The following is a 17,404-nucleotide window of genomic DNA, read 5'->3' on the forward strand; positions in this document are numbered from 1 at the left end:
ATTTTGCTCAGAGTTTCTCAGTTTCTCTAGGATTCAGCTATTAAAAACTTATGTCCTCTGATTTTTAGCTTTTAATTTTGTTTGAGTCTAAGTTAAAGAATATGGGAGGGATATATAATTTTTAATTCTACAAAGTTAAGCCTCTTTCTCTTTACTTTGACCTCAGGGTGAGGTCATTGGGATTTGGGCTGGGTTGACCACCTCCGGGATTGTGAGTCTACTTGCTGTCTTGGCTCGGACACGTGGGCAGTTTAGACTGGCAGGGCCATCCTGCGGGGAGATGGTGCTGCTGCTCTTGTCAGTGGAGCCGTCCTTCAAGGTTGGCACTTGAACACCTAAGCAGCGGCTGGGAAATATTTTTCTCCTTTGAACCCTTCTTCAGCAATTAGTTGTTCAAGCAAAAGCAAATCCCCTGTTTCTCACGTACGTACCAGACACTCCAGCATTATACCCACCAAAAGTTAGCTTTGTCCCTTCAGCTCACTTCCCCAACCCACACCCAATCTTCCCTCTCAGGACGGACACAGCTCCCCCTCTGCTCCTCGTACTCTAAGGCAGTTACATTTCAAACCCTCTCCTCCCCAAAGATTTCCTATCCTAGCCTACACGGTGGTGTAGCTAAAAGTATTTCTCATTAAAGTAGAGGGGAAAAACTTCTCGCAATTTACTCTTTAACAGGGTGACCCTCTGGTAGACCCCTATTTCCCACATCCCCCAATAATGTAACATTTTATGTAAGAAGCTGCAGGTAGGTTTAGAATTTCAAGATGCTGGTATGTGCACGGTTGTGACCTGCCGACGCTTCACCTCGTTCTTTCTCTGCCCGTTCCAGCTCTCACGGTGGCAAGAGCAGCGGTCTACAAATGAGCGGGGACTATACAGACAGAGTCCAGCCGATGCTAGAAGGGGAGCTTATCCAAACCTTAGTAAAAAGAAAAAGAATACACACGCACACATAAATTTTGGTCTTTTATTGTTTTATTAGTGTGGTATTTAAGGCATATGCGTTTCCTTCTGGATTTCCTTCCCCTTAGTAAAGATTGATCTCATAACCATATTGTTTAGATTTAAAAGTTCTTAGTCTCTCTACTTGTGTTTCTTTTTCACTCCTCGGATCCCCCGGTCCATGCATACTGCACACAGTGGGTGTTACAGCGGCTCTACAGCATGCCAGGCACACGGTGGGTCCGGCTGCCGTCCTGAGGCCGCATGTTTCCATTTTGCTAACCTCAAGGCATCTCTCTTGACAGGGGCCAGGATGGACAGAGCCAACAGCTGCCAGTCTGACAGCAGCGGGTTCCTGGAGGAGCCGCCGGAAGCTCTGCCTGCCCAGGTAGGAGGGTCCTGCAGGCCCCCACAGCTGCTCCACACGCCTCCGTCAGCCCCACTGACACCCCGCACCCCACCTCATTTAGCCTGACTCAGAGGAGGGACGAGTATTAAGTGCTCGCCACAATCAGAAAGGCGGGAAGGACATGCCACATGCACCCAGGGGCAGGGGATGATGGAGCCACAGTAGAAAAAGTGCCAGTTTCCTTTGATTTTTCTAAACAAAGAAGCTGAGCTTCATAGAGAGGAGATCCTAGATAACTAGTGAACTGATGTAAAACCTAAATTTGTAACTCCTAAGTCAGTGGTAACTATAAGGAAAAATTCCTTAAACCTATTGCCTCCCCCACTTCCCAACCCATTTCCCTTGGTCCTCATTTCTCCTGCAGGTGCCTTCGTTGCTGTGCAGCCAGAGTCCCACCGAGAATGCAGGGGGGAGGCCGAGGGATGGGAGCCAGCGCCTGGGGTCATCCCACAGCAGTCTGCAGGCGTCTGGTGAGCCTGACTCCAGGAGCATGCTGAGCCTATCTTTTCCAAGACAAGACTGGAGAATCTTGGAAGAAAAGGCCTCAACCTCTGTGGTGGAGGAAGAGTCTCAGCTTGAGGCCACAGAGGGGCCACCACAGCTGTGGATCCCAGATAAGGTTCTTGCCAAAAGCAGCCCTGGGGGAGAACACCCAAGGAAAGATGGCCATCTGCCACAGCTGCCGCCAGTGCCCCACGCTGCCTGCGAGGTCACTGGAGCCACAGTCACTTCCAAATATGACTGCTCTCTGGTGTGTATGCTGACCCACATCACGGAAGTGAAGGACAGGTTTCTGAGGCCCGGGGAAGCTGGAGGAGTGCTTGTGCAAAGCCACCACTGTGAGTCTCAAAACTCACCTGGAAATGAGGATGCTCCAGACAAGTTCCTGCATGTGGACTCTGAGGCCCCACAGGGAGACGAAGGCAGCAAGCTCGGTCCTGATACCAACAACACCTTACTGACACAAGAGAGTCCACCACGGCCTGTCCCCAAACATGGCAAAGTCACATTCCATGCAGTTGACCTCATTCCAACATCTGAAAAGTCCATTCCCCACCTCAGTGAACTGCCTGCGGACACTCCCCAGATGGAGCCAAGGGGTGGCAGTTTGAGTCAAATGCCACCCAGGGCAGAGGCTGAGATGGAAAACCTTCCTCCAAATACCGACCCGGACGTTGGCAGCTCCAGGTCTGTGCCAACCCGGATGTCCTCCAAGGTGGTGTCAGCTGCTCAGAGTGCTGTGGCCTTGGGGACTGATTCTACAGGACCATCTTTAGAGTGCACTATGTGTGACTGTATTACCACAGCAGCACCAAGAGTGGGGACAAAAGCAAGACAGTTCAATGATGTTTCCATTCAGACTTATATAGGGGAGCCTAGGCCTTGGCGTAGCTGTTCAGCCCTAGGAAACAAGGCCTTGACCCACAGACCCCAGCCCCTCACTAAATCTGTCTCTTTAGACACAGGCTTCCCTAGTGTCTACCCAGCAGGCATCTGCCATGCCGCACCTGCACACTGCTGCATCTGCTGTCACCACCATCCCCACCACCACGGGGAGAGGCAGAGCCCCAGCCCTGTACCCTCAGTCTGGAGGCATTGCCCGTGCTTCCATCCTGGTCATCCAGAAGCCCAGTTCATGATGACTCTGAAGGTCCTTCAGGACACTACAGCAAGGGAACGATGTTGCGTAAGTGTTTACTTCTGCAAAGATGGGAAGGCAGATGAACCAGCCATAACTCCTCAGGAATAATGCTCAGCCTTCCTTTCGCATGTGAGACCTCCGGGTGTGTCTTTCTATTTTAAATCATGAGTAACATCTGCAGAGTGCTTCATCATTTCTGATATAGTATCACAAATTTCTTATTTGGTGCTTCCAATCAATCACCTTTTGAAGTAAGGAAGGCAAATTTCATTATTAGTCCCCATTTTACAGAAGAGACAACTAAGGCATGGAACAGTAAATATGTCTAAGGTTATAAACATCAGTGCATCTGAACCACATCTCCAGTTCAGTCTAGTTGAGAAGTTCTTTGTCTTAAATTCACTTAATAATTTTGCACAAGCCATTTAATCTCTCTGGGTTTGTTTTTTAAAATAGGGAGACCATTCATGCCACTGACATAGGATCGCTTTAGGATTAAATAAGAGAAACCTTGTACAGCACTCAGACACGCAGACACTCGGCTCAGTGTGTGCACATAGAAAGCTCTCGATAATGTTAATTGTGTGGGTGCCACTTTTATTATCAATTTCAGTTACACTTTATTATTGTGCAGGTCTTGAATCTAGAGCTTCTCATGCTAAATACAGGGACTTTGGGTCTACCGTTGACTAAGCTTGTTTAAAAGTAGACTTTAGGTTACTGAAGACTGAATGACCCTAACCTTCTTCAGCTCTTGATTAATCAACAAAGCAACAAATATTTAATGAGCCCCCACCTCAGCAGTTCTCAATGTGAGGAAAAATCTAAGCCTTCAAGGCTGGTCATTGATTGAAAAATTATGATTATCCCACGTGAAACTATATGTGCAGAGAGTTTAAAAATGGAAGGGGGCACAGATAACGTAGGATTGCAGCTATTCAAAGGAGAGAGAAGAGGAAGGATGCTTTACTGGGCACCTACAGTTTACTGCCTGCTGAGTTGCCTTTCCATTCTTTTGATTCCACAAATATTTAATGCTAACTGCATTACATTAGGTCATTTAAACTTTCAGTTCACCCATACCATAAATACTTATTGGGTCCCTAATATGTGCCGGGCCCTCTCTCTTTTATAGATGAGGAAACTAAAACTGGGAGAGTTTAAATAGTTTTCCCAATGCCTCCCAATTACTAACTGGTAAGTCCAAATTCACATTCAAATTTGGGTGGCACCAAATTCTCGGACAATACACTCCAGGCAAAGATGTGTCCAACTTTAAAATATCTAAATCTATGTAAGTGTAATATCAACATTAGAAAGTGGTTATTTGAAAGATAAAGCAAATTTCTACATGATCCTTCAACATATAGGAGTCTACATAAATGTAATATGAACAGTGATTACATGAAAGATAAAAAAAAAATACCACATCATTTTTTCAATTTGCAATACTCCCAAGGCATTTGGAATATTTTAAGATGAGTCATTAATGAAGGTGGTAAGAGAAGGCTTTATTTAGGCATTGCAATCAATTCTATCCAAAAGTTCCGTGGAAGAAAAGAACAAAAGCTAATGTATAGCTGGGGTCCTTCTTGAATATTGAAAGACCCAGGTTCATATCCTGAAGAATAGTAGGATCATCACCATCATCATCATCATTTATTGAAGGATTTTAAATTCTTTAAGGCAGTGGTTTTCAACTGGGGATGATTTCCCATGCCCACTCTCGGCGACATTTGGTAATGTTTGGAGACATTCTTTCTTGTCACACAGGGAGGGAGGTTGTTGCTACTGGCAACAAGTGGGTAGAGACCACCCACTAAACATCTTGCAATACACAGGACAGCCACCAACAAAGAATTATTTGGCTCAAATTGTCAATAGTGTCAAGGCTGAAAAACTCAGCTCTAAGGAAAAAAAATATTTACTTGTCTACATAGTTCATATAGGAAAATGTTAGGGATGAAAGATAGCTGGAGAGAGTGACATTTTGAGAGGCTGTACAAGAAAAAAATACTAAATCCTACAATTAGATACTCCGTTTCCATGATGAAAACCAAATTTTGGCCTACCATACACATATCCTTATGAAAAGATTATTTTTCTAATTTACATTTAAGATAAGCTTTACAAAGATATTTAAATTAAAACATACTTAGTTTTATATTTTGTTAAAAATAATAAAAGTGTACAAATCAAAATTATTAAAAACTCCAGAAGAAATGGTTGCACAGACATATCCAATGTCATTTTTTAGTGTAAATGCTACAGATATTTATTGCATAATAAGATACTATCTACTTTCTGTTCATATCACCACTCTTAAAAACAATATAAATCATGTATTCATTGTGTTAAGAAGAGAATTAACAAACATGTACCTACAGACTAACAAGCTAGGAATCTATTGCACTGAATTGTCCTTGGGAAGCACTGTCAATTTATCACTTAATATTGCAATCAAGTTTCTATGACAACAGCTGTATATTGATACTCCATTAAGACTATCATTTATTTGGTAATATGAACACACATGAAAAAAGGGTAAGATGGCATCCCGTGGCCCAAACTGGAAACAAGTCCTACCTAATGAGGTTATCTAACGTGGTTGGGGTACCTATAGCAATCAACGTAGACCAAGGAGCACCAGGGTCTGGAGCAGGGTTTACAGGTGCCAAGAGAACTTCTAGTCCATTAGGCAAACCACAGCATCCAAAGAACATGCTGATCAATTAGTATAGGCCGGTAGGGCCATTACTATGAAAGATGTGGGGGTGTATATGGTATTGGGGTGTCCTTACGAATTTGCAGGAGCATGGTTCTGGGGATTAAAAGAACAATGGGCATCCAGCACCTGGGGGCATGTTAGCAGGTAGAAAGATTGCAGCTTCTGGGAGGAAGGTAGACTGGACAGTGCAAGAGATGGCCCTGGGGAAACTCAGGTACAGTAGCCCAGAGCCAAGTATGAGGTAAGGATGTGGTTTAGAATAGGGACAGAAGATTAAACATGGGTTGGCTCCCGGGGTGACCCTGAGTGTAGACCAGAGCACTTCGCATTCCTCCTCTTTCATGCCCAGAGAGGGTCTTGGGCCTGGGTAGCCCTGGCTATGTGGGGATATTTGGCAGCTGCAAATAAATATCCTTTCTAATGTGACACTAACATATCAGCACTTCGGCAGAAAATACAGAGGTTTGTGGTCCATGGTGCACTATGGCCATGCTCAGACTTGTGTGTATGCTTTAACAGGGTGAGTGTGAAGGAGTGTGAGTGCCACCAGCCCAGGGATCCTAATACCTTGTCTCATATTGCCTCAGCCTTCTCTCCTCTTAGAATTTGCAGTTACACACAAAAACAGGTACTTTTATATCAAATTGACGTGGCATTTTACAGCTGCTGAACTGGATACTACGCAGGGTTTTATGAGGTGACAGTGCATCTGTCTCTATTTATATTCAAGAAACCAGAAACATACACTCAAAGGAAACAATCAAAACATACACACATAAACATGTGCATGTTTGCACTTGTATGCTGGCATACACACAAGTGTGCACATGCATGCGGGAAAGCAAGTGGAAATAAGGGATTGCGTTCCTCCATGACAGGAGGCTGCTTAAAGAAACTTAAGGACAAAGAGAAAATGCAGCAGCATCTACCCTCAGTGATCCTGGGTTTGTAAGGCCTGAAAAATATTCTGGAGTAAAATGACTTTAAGTTAGATGCTAGGTACTAGCTAGGCTTAGAAAAATTATTTATGCCAAGTGAAGATTATAGGCAGAGACAGATACCATCTCTTATGTGACACAGGAGTTCCAAGCAGTTAGTTCCAAGCTCTTAGTTGAAGCTAATAGCTATTTTAGGTAAAAACTTGAAAACTCTGAAAAACATCCCCACCTCACTACCCTTATGTAAGTGGTATGTAACACTGCAGAGAAACACATGACTAATATGTAAATACCATTTTTGTGGTCTTGTGGGTTATCTAAGATAATTTTTTTATATAATTAAATTCTTACATATAAGTAAATTCTTCAGAATAATTTGTTAATTTAGAAAAGTGTTAATTCAAAAAAAATTTTTCAGAAAAGAAAATGAGATGTATCAGAAATAAGATTTCTGAATATTAGAAAATTTTTCCCTAATATTTAAGATTTAGGTTAAAGACTCAAGCGTACAAACTTTAAGAAGCGTGAATATGAGCCAATTCAAAGGTGAAAGTTTATGGGTTTGGTGGTATTGCTTTTACTGTTAAAGCTTGTTTTGATGGATTGGGTCAGTGGAGCAGATCTTGCATTGTTTTAATAACCCAACCTTTGTATTAAAAAAAAAAAAAAGAAAGAGTTTAAAACATTCTTCCTTCCTTTTTTTTTTTTGTCCCTTACTCAGTTTCCTTTATTCTGAAACTATTTCTGTACCTGTTCTAGGGTTAAAATATATTTTTTAGTGTTTCCAAATGGCCAGAAGATGGCAGCGTTTCGGAATCTTCCAGATCACTCCATTCTCAGAGAGCACACACTCCATTGGCTATTCCCAAATCCAAGTCCCCACCCCACATATACCTTTCAGTTACAAAGGGTTACCCCAACTATCTAGTGAGCACAGAATTCAACGTTTATGATATTCAGACTACTTGAGCACCACACTGCCATGTTCTGGCATCACTGTCCCTAGAACTTCAAAGTGAATTTGAACCAGTTGGTCAGTCTTAGTTACCTGATAGGAGTCTACTAGAACCACTCCAACAATTCACTCCTAAGGGACAAATAACTTCTCCACGTGTCCAGCTACTCTGTGGTCCCTGCTGTGACTCAGATCTTGGAAGAAAAGAAATGAACCGATAGACTTGGTTTGAAACCTGACTGCCGTCTTTTGACTACAGACAAGTTAATTAGCCATTCAGTGTTAGAACACATAAAAAATGCCCTTTGTGGTCTCCAAGATCTCTTCTGGTCTCGCCAGCCATAAACCAGTTATCTTTCAAGCGCTCCTGCCAACATCAGTAATGCTTCAAAGACTCTTCTAACTGGTTCCAATTGGCTCTCACTGATGCAAAAGTAATAGGAGAATTTTCTATGCAGAAAAATGTTACTCGATATAAAAATTAGAGGATAGAATCAAAATTAAGCTCTTAAAGCAAAATGATGGGGAGTTTTCAATATGAAAATATTACTCTTAGGAAAGTATTTTCATTATTATAATTCTGATAAAGATAGCCATCGGGCTGCCAGGATCTTGGCTATGTGGTTGTGGAGAGAAGGGTAAGAAATTTGGGACTTCCTAAAAACAGGGCTGGAGGAATTTATCTAGCTGTAAGGTTAGTCTTCATGGAAGGAGGAGGAAGAGGAGTTTACCAGGGGCCTGCAGGTGAAGTCAGTTTCCTTCTTCACAGAAGCCTCTCACCGGATCCCTGCTTCCATTTGCAAGGGATACTGGGAAATGTAGTTTTTTAGCTGGACACATTGCTGCTCCAAAGGTATTAGAGTTCTGTTAACAAAAATAAGGGGGAGAAAGATAGTGAGTAGGCAAGCAGCAGCCTCTGCCATGCCGATCTGGGAGGAGGTCCAACTCATGAGCCTGTGGGAGATAGCTTTCGGTCCAGCGAGCATTAATGTCACTCAAAGTCAGATAGGTCATGATCCTGGGCTTCTGAGTAATGGGTCTATTCAAAGCATGATACAACCTAGGCTGCAGAACAAGAGGGATAGCTGGCAAGAACTCAGCAAATCATCAGAGTGCCTGGCAAATGGATGGGCTTGGGGGTGTCAAAGATAAACAGTGGGCATTATTTAAAACAGGAAAACATTTTATTCAGTAGCTACTGACAGTAGGGGAAAGAGCTCAGCTCAATTACAACCTGCACAGAGGTGATTTGGGCATGCTAAAGAGGGAATGAGGGACGGGGAGAGGAGGAGCCCAGTCGAGTCAGGACTGTGAAAAATTACAGAGGGTTTGTCAGTGTAAAGGTCATTTATTGAAGTTAGGATTCTACCCTCCCATAGAGACTGGGAGACAGAGTCCGTAGCCTTCCAGATGATTACATGTCAAAGGAATGGCTGTCAGGTCCTGGAGAGAGACGCTTCTGAGTTGTAAGAGGTACATATTCATAATTGTAAGCCCCTTTTAGTAAATGCCCTAAGAAAGGGAGGTCAGAGGCTTTATCATCACGTGTTGGCTGGAGCAAACAATACCTTTTCGGGGCAGTGGTGAGCTTTCGCAGAGGCATTTTTATTGGTAGTGGGGGAAGGGGTGGTATCCTAAGGGACACAACCTTGTGCAGTTAGGAGCCATGCTAGAGTTTGTTCAAGTCTCTTATTGCAGAGGTTTGGACAGAGTGGTTTTATGAGGAGAGTTTTGCAGTTCTCAGGGGCTGCAAGGATAAATTTAAATTAGGAAACCAGGGCAAAAGCACAGTCCTAGAGAGAAAGTAAGATTTAGAGGGTGACTTTCATCAGAGCAATGGGGAGCAGGATTAAGAGGGTAGACAGAGTTCAGTTCTAGATTCCAACTGCTGGAGAGGATGGGATGTCTAACCACTGCCTGACTTAGTCTGGATGAGCTCGTTAGCTGGGTGGAGCTGATCCTGCAGATTCAAACTCCAGGGACTGTGGCTAAGCAGGCCTAGGACTAATAAAAAATATTCTAAGTAGATTTTCTTTAATCAAACACATACCATCTGAACAGATGGTATTCAATGTTACTGATACTCAGAGTGAGGCAGTACTCAGCACCAAAGTTAAAGATTAAACAAGACTCAACTCTTCTAAGCACGAGCTCTCACTCTGGCTGTCCTCCTCCTCTCTTCTGTCTGCATCCGTGCATCCTACATCACCTAGCCCTCCGACTGCCTTCCAGTCTCCAGGATATAACAATCATGGCCTCCTCTTCCAGCTGAGTACTGCCTCCAGCTGCTCTGAGAACCCTAAGGCTGGGCTCTCCCTAGTCTCCTCTTTGTACATTAGCAGTAGGGCTTTTTTGCAAACATGTGAGCCCAAACAGGAAGGCAGGTTCGGCTACGGTGAGATCTTGCAGTGAATCAGAAAGGACTTCCTTCTCAGGTCTTTCTTGTCGTTCTCAGCGCACAGTCGAGGAGATGGAAGCCATGAGGAGGGTATGCCAGAGTTTCCGGGAGCATTTAGAGGAAATTGAACAGCACCTAATGGGACAGCAGGCACTCTTTTCCAGGGACATGTCAGAGGAAGAAAGGTAATTATCTAAGGGAGCCATAAAAGTAAGTACCAGCCCATACACCTGGAACAAGGAGAGGTAATCAGGGCAGGACAGATGAGCACCCCGGCGCAGGGCTAATGAGAAGTCGGCCAGCTTTTCCTGTGCTTTCATGGTCTTGTTCTTGTTTTCTCAGTGGGAGTCTCAGAGAGCCATTTGCAAGGTAGGAACACTTACTCCTTAAGGCCAGGTTATTGCCAAGGTCAGAGAAAGGGCAGTCAGCAGGAGGGCGTGGTGGCAGCAGGATGTCTTTCATCAACATGAAGTGAGTGGGCTCATGAGAGTGCAAATGCTGGGGGTGATGGGAATTTTTAAACTCTGCATCATTTTCCCATAGATTAAAAATATACCCCAAGAGTCGATTAGTCAGTCATTCGTTGCTTGTGGCAAGGGGATGGAACTAGGGTTTAATTGTAAAGGGGCTCGAGGGTTCTTACCAGGGAGATGGAAGTGTTCTGAAACTGGATGATGGTGATGGTTACACAAGTCAGTAAATGTATGAAATATCACCGAATCGTACTCTTTAAACAGGTGAACTTTATGATATGTAAATTATACCGCAGTAGAATTGTTTTTAAAAAAGAAGACAACCTGCTTTGGTAATATATCTAAGTCTGCAACTGATAGAAACAAAGAAGGTGATATTCTCTTTTAAGAAATTTCAAAAGCAGGACCTACATTATGAGAAAGACACTGGAAGACTACACCTAGGGGTGATTGTTAAATTTGGTTGTTTTCTATTATTTTCCTGCAGGAAGGAGGCTGAGCAACTGCAAACTTTACGTGAGGCCCTGAGGCTGCAGGTGGCAGAGCTGGAGTTGCTGTTAGGAGACCGGGCTCAGCAAATCAGAGAAGGGCTTCTACAGGTACTAGGGGGTGATGGAGTGTGGAGTTTGTATCCAGCCTACCATAGGTGGTAGGAGGGCTGCATTAAATGAGAAATCTGATGGTGGAGTCATTTTAGATTCTAGGCTTAAGTGCCAACACCTTCTTTTCTTTTTCTTTCTTTCTTTTTTTTTGCAGCTGGCCAGTAAGGGGATCCGAACTGTTGACCTTGGTGTTACCAGCACCACTCTCTCCTGAGTGAGCTAACTAGCCAGCCCTTCACTAAGTATAAAGAGAAACACCTTGGTTCACTCAAGGCCATGCAGCTAGCTGACGGTGATTCAGAATTAGAATTCAGTTCCCCTAACTGCCATGCCAGTCTTTCCCCCTGCCTCATAAATAATAGTACTGTTTGAACATTTTCCAAATGAGAGCAAGAATCAGAGGCCTGGTGAAGCTTATCTTTTGAGCCAATATGGGCTAAGTCACCACCAGAATCTGCTGCTGGCTCAAAGAGCTGATTCTAGAAAAATTTCCATCTCGTAAACGCCTTTCTCAAAAGTGTTAGCTTTTGGTGCAAGTAGGATGTGCTGTCCACTCTTTTTGTTTTTTTTGCTTTTGGCAGCTAGAGCATCTCACAGGGGAGCCACCTGAACACTATACAAATCTGCATCAAGGTAACTGGACAGAAGAACACAAAGGCCAGACTTCATGTGCTAAAACCCGCCCAGCCGTGGCCTCTTGGGCTGCCTTTCCTCCCATCGATGGCCAGCAGGTACCCTGTGCAGGTGGGCCCCCGTTGGCTGCCTCTGCTTCACCCACCTTGAACAGCACCAGGATATCTCCTCCATCACCAGCTGAGGCAGAGTCATGTCCAGCCCCTTCATCAAATTGTCCTGTTGGAGAAAAGGATACAAATGTCTTCTAGATCAGAGTGGGTTTGGTGACCTTTATGCAAATTGTGAGAGCCCAGACCACTTATAGCAAGAAATCTAAATTTTCCCCAAGGAGGAGATCCACCAACCCTTCATCAGCTTTTTTTTTTTTTTTTTTCCTATATTCCAACCTATGGTTAAATCCAGGAGGAACACAGAATCGTTTAACACTCATTCAGTATAGAATATTTGAGCACCTGGTGTGTGCCTGGTTCAGAGCATACAATGGTGACCAAATAGCATTCAGTCTCTGCCCTGCTATAAGTTACAGTTGGTGGGGGGTGGGAGATAGAATATAAACATATGCATTTATAATTAAAAACAGTGAAAGTGCTTTGAAGGAAATAGCAAGATTTTATGAAAGAGAACACAGAAGGGAGTCTGATTTAGCTCAGGTGTCAGGAGGCGCTAGTCAAGGGAGTGGCAACAGAAGGGGAAAAAGGATCCAGGTATCAGGCACCAGACTGTCCAAAAGCTTTGACTCGGTTGGTCAGTGGGAGTATTGATGAAGCACCTACTGTGTGCCAGGAACTGCTCAAATGCTGGAGACAGCTGTGAACAAGATAGAATTTCATTCATAAACAGTTGGATGAAAAGTAAGAGAAAAAAACAACAAATGAATAAATAAGCTGATTTCAGTACTGACAAGTGCTGTGGAGAAGATAGCGGATAGATAATACTGCAGAGGCAGCGTGGAGGGACAAGTGCACCGTGTCACTGCATTAGTCAGCGTGCATGGGAGGACTTGCTAAAGGGAAGTGTATCAGTCCATTTCTATTACTGATAACAGAATACCTGAAAATGGGTAATTTACAAAGAAATTAAATTTATTTCTTATGTTTTGAAGGCTGGGAAGTCGCAGTCCAGGGGGCACATCTGGTGAGGACCTTCTTAGTGGGAATTCTCTACAGGGTCCCCTGGTGACCAGGGTATCACACAGCAAGAATGGGCTGAGCAAGAAAGCTAACCTGCTCACTTCCTCTCCTTATAAAGCTGTCAGAACCACACTCATGACCACCCATTAAACCATCAGTGGACTAGTCCATTCATAAGGGTACGATCCTTATAATCTAATCTTAAAGGTTCCATCTTTCAATGACCGTCATAGGTTTCCCCAACCTCTTAACACTGTTAAAGTGGAGATCACTTTTGCAGTACACAACTTTTGGGGGATACATTTAACCCATAGCAGGAAGCTATTTGGGTAAGACCGGAAGGCTGGGGAAGAGGAAGTCGTGTGAAATTTGGGGGGAAGACCATTTAAAGCTGAAGAAATGGAAAGTTCACAGGCCTGGAAATATGGAGATAGCCCACATCACTGGGTTCAGTGTGTGATGGGGGTGGAGGGAGAAGAGGTCCCAGAGGTATGTCCCTTTGAGTACAGGTGGTGGCCAGGAGTCTGAAAGCCTGGATATTGTTTCCGAATGTAATGAAAAGTAGAAAGCCATTACAGGTTTTAAGCAGGGTTGTCATGTGGTCTGATTTACGTTTAAAGTTCATATTAGATGCCTTATGTAGAAGGCACAATTGGGGACCCAGAGACTGGCAGGGCTCCCAGTTAGCAGGTTGTTGCTGTGATCTCTGTGGTGAGAAGCTGCTGTACACTGGATGCCCCCCAACCTCACTGAAGCTTAAATCCCCACTGTAACTGAAGAGGGTGGGAAATCCTATTATGGTAATAGAAAGGTGGGACTTTGAAGAGGTGATTAGATTGTAGGACCATGCCATAGTGAATGGATTAAAAGTGGTGGTCATGGGCATGGTTTGAAGGGCTTTTAAAAGAGAATGAATGAGGTTAGTCTCTCTGCTCCACCATTTTTGCAATGTGATTCTCTGCTGTCCCTGTTGCCACCACCAAGACCTTCACCAGATGTGCTCCCTGGACTTTGGACTTCCCAGCCTCAGAAACTATAAGCAATAAATTTCATTTTCCTTATAAAATACCCAGTTCTGTGTATCTTGTTATAAGCAACACAAAAGGACTATCACAGAAGCCAAAGCTGTTAAGTTTCTCCACCCAGCTGAGGAGCTTGGTGCGGCTCCTACTCCAGCAAAAATGCAGGCCAGGGCGCTGGGTCTCTAAGGAATGAGGAATAGAAGAATGGAATGGTCAGAAAGACTTCCTGGAAGAGAAACACCTTCCTGGAAGAGGAAAGTATGGAATCTGTATGAGAAGAAGGGCAAGCAGAAGCTCTTCCTGGCAAGGGACCTACGAAACTGTTCCTTTTGAAAATGTCCACTACCAGAACCGACTTCACAGCCTGTTTTCCTTCGTCAGCACCTTGCTTTTTGGAATCCCTTTGACTTCAGTGGGGCCCTCCCACCCTTGGGACCATCCTGCTGTTTCCTCTATTGATGATACTTCCTCAGAGTGCGCACATCTCCTTTCTGTCCTCGGTTCTCTTCTTTTTCCTCTCCATACTGTCCCTCAATATACACTCTCACTCTACAGGCCTCTATGCCCCCAATTCCCAGCTCTCTCCAGAATCCCAATCCAGCATTCTCTACTGTCGACAAGATATTGTCACCGGAGAGACTTGCCCATGTGTCTCACTCAGTGTCTGAAGCTGGGCTGGTTATTCCCTGATACCATCCTGTCAACGGCGTGCCCTCTCTCTCACCAGGCAGACGCAGAGCCACAAGTGAACATTGTCTCCTCATGCCCCTCTACGCTGTTCTCTCACAGTCACTCACATGTCACAGATAGTTCCCAGGAGTCCCTTCCGAACCAGTTGCTGCTGACAGCACAGTGCAGAGGCTCCTAACTGCCCCTAGCTTTCTTCTCTCTGAACTGCACTGGCCTCTGCCAAACTGGTCTCCTGCAGGCACCACTGGGGTTGTATTTCCCTGACCAGGGTGAGGACCCAGGAAGTATTTTTAAGCTATCCCAGAGAATTAGAGAGAAATCACAGGATCATAATTCCTAGAGCAGTCTTCCAGCAAAAATCCCTCCATGCCCTGGACTCACACGGTCCTCTTCTTGTCTCTGCTGCTGCATTCCCCTTTGCCACAGCCCTATTTCAGCTCCTACATCATGGCTCAGCTCCAGACCCAAATTAGCTCCTGATACACTGCATTTGTACCCCTCTCCCCATTGCTTCCCTTTCTAAACTCTTTAATCTCTCTACTCTTTGGCCTCCATCTCTCCATGTAGACTTCACACTCGCCTGTGGTTTCTGCCTTGCTCCTTCCCCATGACACCTACTGAACGAAAAGGAACACCTGCCTCTGGGACCTTCCTAATATGGCAGCCATCTGTTTTACAAGTCTCAAATCCTGCTGTGCCCTCATATGAATCCTAAATCCTATTTCCCTAAACCACCTCATGCATTCCTGCTCCCTTTCCTTTGCTAATACACGTGAAGTATCTCTTCAGAGTCTCTCTCCAGTAAGACGTGGGTCAGACCCCATCCTGCACAGACTTTCTTTGATGATCTTTGATGGTCTTTTTGGAACTCCGATATCACTTTGCACCTTTATTAGGACATTTATAACCTAACTGCTTTGCGTTACCGTTATCTGTACAGGTCATATCTTCTCCACTAAACTTAGAGCTACTTGAGGGCTGCATAGCACCCTCTACCCTTGTGTTTAAGAGAGGCTACTAGAATGACAGTACAGGCTCCCCCTCTACCATGTGTGACCTTGGGCACTTGCTCTCTTTATTCTGGTTTCTTCCTCTGTAAAATAGGGTTAAGAAAAACAACACAGGGTTGTTGGACAGAAAAAATGCAGTAAATCACATGCAGTGTTTGTAATTGAGTGCCCACCACATAGTAAGTGGTTGGTGTACATTGGCTCTTATTACAAGTGCACATACCAAGAACTCAATAAACTCAAGCTGTAATTATGATCTTCCTTCTGTTGAAAAGTACTCTGTTAGCAAAGTACTTTATGCACAAGGAATATTAACAAATGCTTGATGAATGGATGATATAGGAAGAAATCAGCAGTCTCCAGAGACAGTTAAGAGAATGATCTGACTATGGCAGAAGCACTGTTTCAGGCTCTGTAGAAGCTACTGTTGGATTTTCAAAGGGGGCTTGTTTATGGATGGTTTTGACCATAAGGCAGATGACTTCACATGTGATGAAGAAGGAAAAGAAGACCCTCTGCTTGCAGATGATAGGTAACATATGGAGTCTCCAAAGATCTCCAAACATTCAATGGTATTTCCCGGTTTATTCTCCTAACTCTACAACAAAGAGCACAGAAGGGAAACCATGATGTAGAGAAGCTATCCCATCCCACTCAGAACCTTTGCTGTCTTTAGTGAGTGATGAACTGGTTGCCAAAGCTACTTACACATAAGATTTTCTTTAAAAAAAAAAAAGATTTTACTACTTTAGGAAAGTTTGAAAAGCACTGCACTGTACTAATCACATCTGACCCCCAATTCTCAGACCTTTGGAGTCAGACTGAATTATACCGTTGTCTCTCCTGGTTCATATAATAAAATTCTGCATATGTGTGTGTGAGATTTATTATGAGAGTACTTCAGAAAGCTTGTGGAAAAATAAAACTGAAAGATAATATGTCTTTCCGTGAACTTTTTGGAGTACCCTTGTACATATCCTATTGGTCTGTTTCTCTAGGGGACTCTGATTAATACAGTGAGAAAGAGCTAAGGTATGGACAGACTGACCTACAAAGGTACACACTGAGTCCTGTAGTGTATTATTAATAAGAAGCAACTGAGCTGTAGGGTTAAATCCCCAGTTTGGGGCTTAAATCCAACTTGCACTACTTATTGTCTGTGTTTCATAAACTGTTTAACCCCCCTAAGCCTCAGTGTCATCATCTGTAAATTAACAGAGTTAATGTATGTACAGCCCTTTCGAGCAAGCCTGGAACATGGTTAAGACTCAGTAAGTGGTAGTGTTGATTATTAGGATTCTGATGATGCTGAGGATAACAAGAGTAAATGCAATTTATTGAATACCTGCCTACAGGCAAGGTGCTAGGCTAAGCACTTCATGTGCATTACCACTTATTTTCACCATGATCCTGTGAGGTAGAAATTAATCTACACACACACATGTACACGATCACTCAAAAGTACTGTAAACTGTCTAATGTCTGGCAACCAGTAAGGGATGGAAATGACTCTGGTTTCCTGATTTGCTAAACCAATGATTCATCACTATGGCTTTGCCAAGCCTGGAGCTTACATGGAGCCCACCAATGGGCCCACATTAAGCAGAGTAGATCTGCTTGCAGTATACATTGGGCTTTAGCAGAGATTTTCTTTAAAAAAAAAAAAAAAGATTTTACTTTTACTACTTTAGGAAAGTCTGAAAAGCACTGCACTGTACTAGTCACATCTGACCCTGGCAGTCAGATATAGGTTCTGAGTCACTTTCATACAAGATGACTTGCACCACATTGGAATCCTCTCAAACCTACCATCCTCATAACTCTCC

At 43.9% G+C, this 17,404-nt stretch overlaps 1 protein-coding gene across 1 annotated transcript; it reads left to right on the plus strand.

The window, feature by feature from the left end:
- Positions 1-280: 280 nt before the first annotated feature.
- CCDC129 (coiled-coil domain containing 129) lies at positions 281-12,072 on the plus strand. Its single transcript, XM_008572450.1, has 6 exons — positions 281-319; positions 1,235-1,333; positions 1,719-3,041; positions 10,073-10,200; positions 10,976-11,087; positions 11,672-12,072. Exons 1-6 carry the CDS (start codon positions 281-283, stop codon positions 11,972-11,974), a joined length of 2,004 nt encoding a protein of 667 aa, XP_008570672.1. The 3' UTR covers positions 11,975-12,072.
- The last annotated feature ends 5,332 nt before the right edge of the window (positions 12,073-17,404 follow it).

Source organism: Galeopterus variegatus, unplaced genomic scaffold (genome assembly GCF_000696425.1).
Source record: "Galeopterus variegatus unplaced genomic scaffold, G_variegatus-3.0.2 Scaffold785, whole genome shotgun sequence".
Lineage (NCBI taxonomy): Eukaryota > Metazoa > Chordata > Mammalia > Dermoptera > Cynocephalidae > Galeopterus > Galeopterus variegatus.